This window comes from Tursiops truncatus, chromosome 6, assembly GCF_011762595.2.
Source record: "Tursiops truncatus isolate mTurTru1 chromosome 6, mTurTru1.mat.Y, whole genome shotgun sequence".
In the NCBI taxonomy this organism is placed as follows: domain Eukaryota; kingdom Metazoa; phylum Chordata; class Mammalia; order Artiodactyla; family Delphinidae; genus Tursiops; species Tursiops truncatus.
Window position 1 is genome coordinate 111,584,112 of NC_047039.1, and position 12,436 is coordinate 111,596,547.

At 48.4% G+C, this 12,436-nt stretch overlaps 1 protein-coding gene across 1 annotated transcript in view; it reads right to left on the reverse strand.

The window, feature by feature from the left end:
- DDX31 (DEAD-box helicase 31) overlaps nucleotides 1-12,436 on the reverse strand; it is a 73,963-nt gene that overhangs the window by 16,167 nt on the left and 45,360 nt on the right. Inside the window, 2 exon segments of the mRNA XM_033858932.2 lie at nucleotides 1,257-1,425; nucleotides 6,915-7,026. Coding sequence (XP_033714823.1) covers nucleotides 1,257-1,425; nucleotides 6,915-7,026 — 281 coding nt within the window.

A 12,436-nucleotide genomic window follows, 5' to 3' on the forward strand; every position in this document is an offset into this window, starting at 1 on the left:
CATCGGAGAAGAGCGTGCGGGGAAATGCCTGCCTCACAGAATTACTGGAGTGTTGTCCTATATGAGGGGGATTACTATAAGAAAAAAGACGAAGCATCTTAAAAATTCCAAAATGGGGGCTTCCCTGGTGACGCAGTGGTTGAGAGTCCGCCTGTCGATGCAGGGGACACGGGTTTGTGCCCAGGTCCGGGAAGATCCCACGTGCCGCGGAGCGGCTGGGCCCGTGAGCCATGGCCACTGAGCCTGCGCTCCGCAACGGGAGAGGCCGCAACAGTGAGAGGCCCGCGTACAGCAAAAACAAAACAAAACAAAACAAAACAACAATGACCTGCCCCAAACTCCCCATACAAGCAGCTCCTGGCATCTAAGAAACTCTAGCTCCCGCGAAGGGCTGGGGCTGGTACTAAAAGAACACCGTGTGTGGTGTTTTTTGGCTGCACCACCATGTGGTTTGCAGGATCTTAGCTCCCTGACCAGGGACTGAACCCAGGGCCATGGCAGTGAAAGGGCCGAGCCCTAACCACTGGACTGCCAGGAAATTCCCATGAATACCCTGTCTTTGAGGAGAGAAAGAAGACCTTTTACAACTGCATTTCGTTGAGAGAAATCATCTCAGGACCTCTTGAAATAGTGAAGATGGACTCGGAGCCCAGTGCCCAACCTGCAGGGCAACACTTCTCACTCCGACTCTGGACCGTTCCTAACGTGTTCTCTTTTTGGGGGGGGGGGGCAGGGGGCGGAGGGAGAAGAGTCCACTGCACTTGCCCTACACGTGCTCAGTGCTGGGGGTGCACGCCAGCACCAAGCAGAGCGGCACACGGCGCTGGGAGCCCCAGGCCCGGCCCCCAGGCCCAGCCAGCCTGCAGGAGCCCTGCGGCCGCAGCAGAGTTTCATGGAACTCACCACCGTCTTCCTTCAAGTCCCCAGAGCTTTCCAGGGTGGACCACAGCACACCTGGAGCTCTGAGTGTGAAAAGCCCCAGAGTTACTCTATCCGTGGGCAGTCTTGCTGTTCCAATAATCCCCACTACTCTGGACCCAACAGGAGTTGGGTCAGGACCCAGCATCGAATTTCTGCAAGTGCCTTAAACGCATTCAGGTTAGGTATTTTTCCAGCTGTTCCAAGCACTCATCATACTGAGAGAAGGGCAGATACTGGCGATAATTTACCACAAAAATGCAAGTTGGCACACAGCAGCCCCCCACACCATCTCATGGCTGCCAATCTGAACGGAGGACAAATTCAGCCCACCTTACCTTTTCAGGTTTGCTTTCTTCTTCTTTGTGGCCAAGGCACTGAGATTTTTAGGGGCATCTCTTAGCCCAAAGCTCTTAGCCACATGCCCGAGGTGGAGTGATCGGATGTGGAAGATGTGCTTCAGCTCCCGGGGGTAGGTCGTGTAGGCCCGGATGAAGGACTGCAGGGCTGAAAGACAGTGAGCGGGCGAGAGGCGGTCAGGACGGGTCTCAGCTGCCCCGGCCTAAGGGCTGCCCTGCGCAGCTCACCCTGCTGGGCCACGATGCACACACAACCAGGATAGCACAACAAACATCAACAACCTAAAGCTGTACTTGTGTATTTTTCTTAATTTCTAAAAATAAGTAAGTCTACCAGCCACAATGAGTAAACCCAATAAAATTTCACATTTTACTGCGTAGCCTGTAATAAACCTAGAGGGGAGGGTCCTGTTTTCTTCTTCATTATAGTCTTGGGGCCTAGCACAGTACCTGGCACACAGCAGGTTTCTGTTGTATAAATGAATGAATGAGAGAATGAGTGAAGAAACTAAGACAGGATCAATGTATACCATTTTCTTATGAAAAATGAAATCATCAGACCTTTATATTGGGAACATTTTTCCCTAATTGAATTATTATTTTCTGAAATAGTTAATACATGCAAATGTCACAAAGTTTAAAAGGCTCACAAGGCTTTATTATGATTGCCCTTATGTTTATTATTACTATACATTATCGCTACTGTAAACACTGTCTCCGCCCGGAGGGCCACCTCTAGCTGCCCATCTGGAGGAATCACTGACACCAGTTCTCCATATACTCATGGGATTTTAAAACCGAATTCGTGCGAACGCATCCAGAATCGATCGATACGGGGTTTCTTACCCTTTCAAAGAATGTGTAAAAAAAGGAAACAAAAACAGAATTGTAAAGAGAAAGAAAATTACTGAATTTCTAAAATAGCCCACAGACCAGTTCATCTGTTGAGGACTGTCAGCGGTTTAGAGCTGTTCATCAGACAGTCTATCGTGAAAGTTTCAGTCCTATTTTAAAGTTAAGAAAGAGGCCCCTGTTCTCAACCTGGCACTGGTCAGAGGCAGTTCCCAGGAGGGTGGCACTCTGGCTACCCCTTAATTGGGCACTCCTTTTTTAAAAAATTTATTTTTATATTTATTTATTTAATTAATTTTTGGGCCACGCCACGCGGCATGTGGGATCTTAGTTCACGAGCAGGGATCGAACCCGCACGCCTGCACTGGAAGCGCAGAGTCTTAACCACTGGACCGCCAGGGAAGTCCCCGGGCACCCCTTTGAGGAATCATTTTCCTATACCTTGTTCCCCTTAAATGTCTCTGGATAACAGTGACGGTCCAGTGTCTGCCCTGTTCTCACTCCAACAGGACGGGGGGGGGGGGGACTCTTGGGACTGCTCCCCACCCCCACTGACTTTACTTCCCCCGGAGCCCCGCCCCGCACTGCTTCTGATGGAAGCGGGCACTAAACACCAGCGTCTCTCGCCCTCGCTTGTTGAGCCACTGGACTGGCAAGTTTGCCCACAGCTTAAACGTAATATCCCAGCAGCACCTGGAGACTGGTGTTTATGAACAGTAATAAAAAGTGTCATTTTAGCAGATCAGCTCCTGGAAGGATCCTGGGAACCCATCAAAGCTCTATTTACCGAGCAAAGTGAACTCCTTTTCCCAATCGATGAGAAATAATAACCAAGGCAACCCCACTGTACCCCTCGCTTAAATCTGTGCTTACTCCCCTTTTTAATAACTGGGGACGAGGTTTTTCAAGGAAAATCTTTAACATTTCAAATGGCCCGTGCTGTTTGGAGAGTTCTGACACATATTCAAGTCCTCAGAGGCAAAAGCTCTACAACTATCATGACCCTGGAGACGCCAGCCTCTTCTCCACCTCCCTCTCTTTCCCAACCCCCGACGTTTACTCTAGACAGAAAGAGCAGACTGGAACCACGCCACGCCAAAGCAGAGTCTGCCCCTCTAAAGCCTCGTTTACCCCGATGCTGGCCCAGGCCTCCTCACGCACCTCACTCTTGTGCTTGAGCAGACTGGCGGATCAGAGGATTCCTCTTCTCTGCACCAATCCTGAGAGCTGAGGCTGGAGAGCCTCTGTCCTGGGAGAGCTAGGTGCTCAACGAACAGCTTTACGGGGATAGTGAGTTTGCCAAGAAATGGCAGAAGGGTTCTCTCCCTCGACAACTGGTCAGGCAGCATCTCTCACTGCCTGTTTGCACTAAGCCTCCTCGTCCTCAAGGCTCCTGTCTCGCTGGGGACAGCGACAGTTGGTCGTCCTCACATACATGCACACACTCCCAGGTTTGGCTAATTCAGAGAAGCAGGAACCTCAGATGGAGCGCAGCTGTCTGTAGGACCTTCCAAGGGGCAGGAAGTGGCCCTGCTGGCAGCACCAGGAACGTGTGGAAGGAAGACGGCTGTGGGCCCGAGGCGAGCGGGAAGGCGAGAAGTCCTGAAAGGAGACGTTTATTTGGGAAGACGGATGATGCTCTAGCCAATCAGAGCAGGCAGTGGCACGCCACCAAGTCCCATTTCAGAGCCAGAGGATGACAGAATTAGGGGAAATCGATTTCAAAATACCTTCCAAGGACATTTCGTCCTTTTGAGCAATAAAACCAAATGTACTCTCGGACATCTGATCAGGAACAGCGGCATCGTGCAGATGAGGCTTTGGGTCAAGGAGGCAGAAAGGAGCAGAACTGCAGCCTGGAAGGTGCAGCTCATCCTCGCCCCTCCCGACCCCACCCCCACCCGAGAAGAGCACGCGTCTGTACAGAGAAGGCGCGTTGCACGTTCCTACCCGGCACATCAACAGTGACGACCACCCAAAGAAAGGGCGAAAGGAGGCTGCTTGCTTGCCCCGCTAATTCTCCTAAAGACAAAGCATTTGGCCAAGGAGCCAACCTCCCTCCGATCACACTGAGGGGAGAGGGATGATTTCAGTAGTTTGCATCTTCTTGACCTCGAGAAGCATCCCTTCAGAGCCAGGCACAACCCCTACACGTGCAGCCCTTGCTCTTCAGGGAAGAGCGGCTCGAACCGCAGGGGAAGTGGCGCTGTGCAGGTAAAGGACTCCGCTTTCTGAAATTTTCGTTCAGGACCCTGGAGTTCAAACTTAGGTTACCACAATTTTTACCACCTGAAGCTCTAGCTACAAGATGCAAGACATGAGGGGAGAAAGGGGTAACTGCTTCTGGAAACTGACCACGATAAAGTTCAGGTCATTAGCAACGACTGGGTCAGAAAATGCAAAAGGAAAACAAATGCATACTTGGCCCAGTTTCCAACTAGGTTTCTGCCGTGAAGGCAAAACCCAGCTGCTTTGTTAATTATTCATGAGGTGGGTTCTGAAATGGCATAAAAGGGAAGCAAGTCAGTAGTGGGGAATTTGCATATGCAGATTGAAATGCAAAAGACAGTATCAGCTCCTGGGGTGTGGCAGTTATGTGTACATTCCCCCCAAACCTCCAGAACTCAATCCTAAGTAAGAGGAGAGAGAAGAATAGGGGAGAACCTAATGTCTGCTGTGGGGTGACCGAGATCTTCTACGGGCAGTTTCCTTAAAAGACGATACATTTATTTCCTCCTTGGTACATAAACATTGGGGACTGGCCCCACTCCAACATCCTTTATAAAGAAGGCAAGTAACTCTGTTTCTTGGTATAAAGTTCAATGGTAACGATAACGAGAGAAAACACAAAACCGCATTCTCTAAGGACTATTGACTGTAAGTTTTACTCTGAGGACCCAGTCACACTGAAATCGTTGCAGGCTCGCTAGAATACCCAGATGACCTCTGACACTGACGTCATAACGATGGTGTTCTTCCCCTTCACTGCAACTCTGCTATTAACCCTGAAATCCTGCTGCAACACTTGATTGTGCATCATACAGAAAGCTGACGTTGCCTAACTTTCAACAAATGACCAAACTCTAAAGTTCCACTGAGACAAAGATTTTATTCCTCCTGACAGAATGTTCCAGTACATCTTTAAAGGCAGGTTCTCAGGAGGAGCCTTAGGAGTTGCTGAATTCACTTTAGGGAAACGCTAGGACAGGGTATTAGCAGAAACCAGACGGGAATACGCACTGATTTTTATCAGCAGTTATGGGGCAACTACTGGGACGTCATCTCTCATCTCGGGTGGTTCTGATTAAGGACTGCCTAACTAAGGACTGCCTTTATGATGTGCTAAGGTATGTAACAGGCACTTGCAAATACTTGCTAACTTAGTTCCGTCATCTATTTCCAGATGACCGTAACCACCCGGTAGCCAGTCTCCCAGCCTTCACCCGTGCCCGCAGTTTGTTCTCACTCAGCAGCAAGTGACCTTTTCAGACCTGTCAGACCACATCTCTGCCCCAAGCCCTCCAATGGTTCCCCTTCCACTCGCGGTAACCGGGTCCTCTGGATGGCCTCCACGCCCTTCCTCTGCCACCCCTCCCCTCCTTCCAGCCACACTGCTGTCCAGGAGTTCCCATGCACTCTGACCCCCACGTCCCAACCTGCCTGGACGTCGTCTGTCGGAGCCACGGGGCGGCCCCTCGTGAGGTTTCTGCTCAAGCATCGACCCTCAGGACAGGACTCACTCTGCCCTCACCCCTTCATCTCCCTCACTTGCTCTGTTCTCTCCATCGTTCTCATCACCTTTCCCTAGACTATCTAATTTATATGGAATTTACTATTGTGTTTATTACGTTCATCTTCTGCTCCCCTACTAGAATGTTCTAAAGGTGACAGTTTTTGTCTGTTCTGATCCCTGGTGTACCCCAAGCACCTGGAACGGCGCCCAATTCAATAAATATTTGTTAAAGGAAAGCTGTTTCGTGTTTTTTTTTAAAGATTCAATTCATAAAAAGAAGAAAGGATTCTATAGTGTTTATCTATTGGTAAGCCAGCCTGGCATTCTTCTCAAAATAGTAGGTAACTATCGAAAAGAACTCTGGATCCCCCAACGTGGGGGTAAGTCACTAGCCAAGACACACACGTTCCAGCATGAAGGACACGCAGCTGTTCTAAGCTCCCTTCTCCCGTGCTCTGTTCCGCACTCAAAGGGAACTGTTGAGTCCACCCTTAATGCTTGGTGATCCCAGGGGCCAACTTATCCTATAAAGGCACTGAATATTAAATTAGTACCTAACTCTTTTGTAAATTTCCCAGGAACTGGGTTCATGGCCTACGGTCCTTCCTCAGCACTGTTCTTCTCATTTTCCTTTGTACTTTCAAATAGGAACTGCTTTGGTCTAATGATTCCAGCCCTTGCCTTCATCTCTAATTTCCATCTCTACAACTATTCCTGCTGACGTGTCATATCTCTTCTATCTGGTTTTCTAAGAAAGAGAAAAACGGATCCCGGAGATCCAAGTTGCTAGGTCAAAGCTCTAGTCCTGACGTAAGCCAAGATAAAGCCTCATTTGTGCAAAACACGGGGAAGGATGAAATTAACATTTAATATCACTCTAAAGCCTTCCGTGCCTGCTTCCTAACCCTGCAGAATCAGGGAGATTGAAGGCTTCTGCTGGTGAGCAAAGACGCCTGGTTGGCCTCTCAACCTGTCTGGGGGGCGTGCGGGTGGAGGTGGGGACGATGCCCTGCAGGGTTATCCATCCACAATCACCTAAGAAATCGACCAACCTTTCTTGGCCCCGGAGACCGTCCTCTCGCTGGAGTGCACGTAATCTTCAAACACCGTCTGCAAGACCGTGGCTCGCTCTCGGATTTCCTGGGGGCCAATGGAGCGGCGTTTCTGGGAGGGTGACGGAAGGATTAAAGGAGAGACAGTCAGAGTCAGGAATAATGAAGCAGTTTATAACAGATTTAATAACAGTAAAATCACACAGTAACCACAGAGGGGCCAACAAGGGTAATCCTTTCAATATTACTAGGGAAAAAAAGGGAGCGATGAAGACGCTAAAGTCAAGTGAAGATGAGGGTGGGTGGCTTGGTGAGGGAGCAGACCACGTCTCTTCTTTATTTACTTATTTACTTTCCTTCCTGGCCTCTTATGACTCATGTTCAAAATCAAAGTCTACTGGAGACACTTTGGAATTTTCCAAGTCCAATTCCGGCCTTTACAACATCACTGGACACAAGCAGTTTTTAAAGGCGTCTTGTATGGCCCGCTTAGGCCTTCAGTCTCCTCCCCTGCCTTATACTCATTGGTGGAAGCCTGCCCGTTCCTGTCTAAGAGCATCCCACAGTCACCTGACCACAGGTGAGTCTGTCCTTGAATCGCAGAGCATATGCTTCCTCTTTCCTAGGAGGTTCAGACTCTGAGTGTTTCAGATTCACTCTTTCAGCCCAGACCTCTGTGCTGAGTTCCCAGGAACCCACTGAGGAGTGGGCTGCTCCAGCAAACCACATTCAAGACGATGGCACGGATCGTTGCAGCCAACAGTCCCTCTGTAAGAACTCACATCTGTCTGCATCAAAGACCTTACAGATGGAAAATATTAGGAAAATAGAAACTTCTTTTCTTTTCAGCCTTTAGCAACCCCAGAGAAAAGATTTCCTTTCTTTATATCCCCCTAAAGACAAGTGGCTTTTGTTTCCTGCATCTTAACACGAATGTTTTCTGTTGAACGCGAAACCAAGATCCGAAAGAACCCGATCTGGCTAGCGTGGCTCCCCAGAGATGTTGATTCTTTGGATGGTGGCAATTAAGCTCTACCCACACTCACCCCCCAGTGTGGGTCTCACCAGCGTGAGACCCAGCTCATGCTGCTTTTAACTCCTGTAGAGGACAGGGTGCGAGCCCCTGGGTCTGGCTGACCGACCCTAACCCCGTCACCCGGGTCTTTTTCACATTTAAAGCTGCCGCAGAAAGAATAAAGGGAGGAGAAGGAAAAGTCTCCCTCTTCCGAGAGACATTCGTCTCTGTGTTAATAGAGACTTCACAACCTGAAAATGTTTTCAGTTTAGTCAAATCATTCCTGCTACCTGTTTGGTTGATGACAGTCTATCTGATTTCACGGTACATGGTCCCCCTAAGGGTTTTATCCACTCAAATGTCAAGAGAAAAAGTCACTCGGGAGCTGTGTTACGAAAGTGGACATTTGCTGTTGTCATTAACAAGGTTTTTTTTTTTTTTACCCTCTTAACTGATGTGAAATGCAAACTCTTTTTTTTGCTGCCCTCTTTTCGTTAAGCCACCTCAGCAGCGAAACTGTCACCTTCCTTGCGTTTTTTTTTTTTTTTTTTTTTTTTTTAATATGAATGTGAAATTAGCAAGGATGCCCTTTCCCCTGGCGGACAGAATCCTCTGTTATTAAAAAGTAAAGCACTTTAATAATGAAAACTTTTTCCTCTTTTTCCTGTGTTTTAACTGTTTAAAATTAATGAGAAGGGCAGAATGGTTGTCAAAGCGATATTGAAAGCCGGGCAGCCAGGACCGAATAAGCACAAAAATCCCTCTAGAGTGTTAAATAAACAGAGCTGCAGCCCTCTCGAATCCCTCTGTTGGTTATTGTATACATTCTGTAACAGCTCTCAGAATAGATCTGAGAGCCAGGGAGGCAGAGAGGTTTCAGAATTCCAATAAAGGCCTCAAATTAAAGACAGCCTGGTGCGAATTCCAGGAGAAAATTAAAGAGACCTCAAGCTTAAGTGACAGGTGACTTGCTTCTGTGTCACAACCGTCAGGGGATTTAGTGATAATATGGCAATATATTACAAAGGGCTTTTCTTATTTCCCCCTTTAGGTTTCAAAATGAGGTATCTTTTCTTCCCAACCCCCCCCAAAAAAAAAAAATTACATATACACATACATATAATGTGAGTGTGTATACTAGTGAAATATGTAGAAAAATCGCGATAAAACTAGGTTCACATGTTTGAAATGATGAGGTCACTTTAGTAGAATATAAGAAAAAGTTAATGGCAGAAAACATAATATACTTAGGAGAAAGAAGGTCTTACCCCGTCACTTCCAGAAATACTTTATTTTAAAATTGCCCCTCTTGAGAATGAGTAGTTTTCAGCTGTCTTCTTGGGAGGACAGTCTGAATTTAAACTGAAGACACAGGGAGCAGAGTCATGCAGTGCTGGCTCAGCCCCAGACAGGTGAATGCTCCCATAACCAGAGGGGGTCAGAGCCCGGAGGGCACACCCCGCAGCACCGGGGCGGGGGGGGGGGCTCTCCCACCCTCAAAGACGCAGGCTTAGTCCTGCTTCATGAAGCAACTTGCAACTAGCAGACTGTGGGTCGTCTAGAAAAATAACATCTCCAAAGGTCTAGACGCACTCAATACCCTTTTTCTGTAAAGACCCCACTGATCTCGGAGAGAAGAGGCAACCCGCAAAAACCAGGCTAGGGGCTTGTGATCTCATCTGAGTCTCTCACACGCCAGTGAGCTTTTCGTTAGGATGAGTTTGCAGGCGTATTTCACAGGACAAAAACACTTTCAGGAAAAACTCGTTTGGGTCTGTGTTTATGCTGTGAAGATGAAAACTCATGCCTATCAAGAGGCAACAGATGAGTCTAACAGCTGGGCTGGGTTAGTTTTGTTGTACACAGTTTTAGGGGGCAGCAGTTGGGCGGGGCGGCGGGGGGTGGTTATTTGAAGCATGTGTCTTGAAATCGCCAACTTCTAAGGCATTTTTAAACTAAATGGAAGGATTTTGTTTTAATCATTTTATTGCCAAGCTGAGTTTTACCCCCACGGTCCCTAGAACCTTCTGAGCGCTTCCCAGTCAAGTTGAAAGATCAAATTTATTCTCTTTGTAGGTGGCTGAACATTCGCGCACCCAGACGTAGCTATATATATTTTATATACCTAAATATGAAATATACATTTTACAGATGCTTCACTCGCTTGCGTTCTGTTCGCAGAAGCCCCCAAATGTACATGCCAACGGACACTGACAATGGCCTTCAACCAAGCTGGGTGAAGGCGGGCATTATGATGAGGCGTCTGGCTCGGTGTGTAGAAGGCCCAGCTACTGAGCCCACATTCATCTGTCCGGCACCGGCCTGTGTGCCAGAGAGAACTGCCCACATTGAGGATACCAATTAAGACGTACTGTATTTAAAACAGAATTAAGGGACTTCTCTGGTGGCGCAGTGATTAAGAACCCGCCTGCCAATGCAGGGGACACGGGTTCGAGCCCTGGTCCGGGAAGATCCCACATGCCGCAGAGCAACTAAGCCCGTGCGCCACAGCTACTGAGCCTGTGCTCTAGAGCCCACGAGCCACAACTACTGAGCCCACGTGTCACAACTACTGAAGCCCGCACGCCTAGAACCTGCGCTCCGCAACAAGAGAAGCCACCACAATGAGAAGCCCGTGCACCGCAACGAAGAGTAGCCCCTGCTCACCGCAACTAGAGAAAGCCCGCCTGTAGCAACAAAGACCCAACGCAGCCAAAACTAAAAAAAACAAAAACAGAATTAAGGGCTTCCGTGGTGGCACAGTGGTTAAGAGTCCGCCTGCCAATGCAGAGGACACAGGTTCGAGCCCTGGTCCAGGTATATCCCACATGCCGCGGAGTAACTAAGCCCGTGTGCCACAACTACTGGGCCTGCACTCTAGAGCCCGCAAGCCACAACTAATGAGCCCATGTGCCACAACTACTGAAGCCTGCGCACCCAGAGCCCGTGCTCCACAAAAAGAGAAGCCACCGCAATGAGAAGCCTGCATACTGCAACGAAGAGTAGCCCCACTTGTCGCAACTAGAGAAAGCCCGTGTGCAGCAACAAAGACCCAACGCAGCCAAAAATAAATAAATTTTTAAAAAAAGAAAAAAAAAGCTGTAAAAAAAAACCCAGAATTAAAAGTTGTACCAGCATTTACTTTATTCTCTTTACTGTTCACGTGAGGCACGCACGTAATATACTCTTGCAGGCTGTTTATCTATGAGATAATTAGTAATGAAGTCAATTTAGTTTCGTTTTTCTTTGTCCTCTGACTTAAAGGTAAATTTGGTCAAACAAGTGGTGTTTGTGGATGTGTCATCTAGAACCTGGCATGATTACTTGAGTTTTCTAAGTTAACCAGTTATTTTGGTGTCAGTGAAAGCCCAACCTTGATTAGCACATTTTCTTTTTAAAACCAAAGACCAGCAGACCTTAAAAATACCAAAACATCCTGTCCATCTGAGCAGCGATTCAGGGTTGCGGTGAACTCACACGGCCCCGAGTGTGCAGAGCATGCTGGGCCTCGTTCTAGTTAAACCTCACAGCAACCCTCCAGGATGGGTACTCGTGCTGTCCTCATTCTACAGATGGGGAAACTGAGGCTGGGGAGGAGGAGACAGTCTGCTCAAGGCTGCAGAACGACTGGCTATAAAGCAAGGACTCGAACCCAAGTCTGTCCGACTCTGGGCCCCAGCTCTCACCCACAATCTTATGAAGGCTCCGCAAGCCCCAGCCAGTCTTCAAGGCTGGCCTCAGGCCACAGAAAAGGCTTAAGGAGAGGAACTGGGGCTGCCAGGCCACAGAAGGGCGGATGTTAACAGAATGGCCGTGGCTTGTTCCCCGAAAGAGCAGAGGGAACGTCCTCTTGCTCTGGGGGAGCGTCCTGCCGGAGGGGCCCTGCACCCGTCCACAGCTTCCCCAGAGACGCACAGGGGCACACGACCATCGGTGCCCGGGAGGGAACTGGGCTGTGTTCAGGGGGTAAATTCTGACACCAAAGCCGGTCCTGGAAACAGTGTAAGGCTAGATTATTCAAACCTTTACCATCTCATTTTGTAATTCTGTGGCTTGCTCTTATTTCTGGAGAGCAGGCAGATGCCAATTTTCCACTTAGTGTGAAACAGCAAAAAAAAGGCGCTGGGCTTCATGTCAATGAGTCTGGACTTTAATTCCACATCTGCTACTAACTGATGTAACAAAATAATAATAATAATAGTAATAATAATGAATATCCTTTGGTACCTGTGTTGGGACTTTCAGGTTATTTCCTACTCAGCCCTCCAATCTCCTTCTGAGAACACTAATATTATCTCAGTTGTACACATAAAGAAATGTACTCATGAACCTTAGGAAGGTCCGGTACTGGCCCAAAGCCACACAGCTGGTGAGATGAGGAACTGGGCCCTAAGGCCATGCTCCTGCCCACTCTGCTGCTGCATGCCGCCTCAGACAGCTCCCCAGGTACCCCTGCTTATCCCACATAGCTGTCCCGGGGCTATAATTAAATAGCTGTGGGAACATT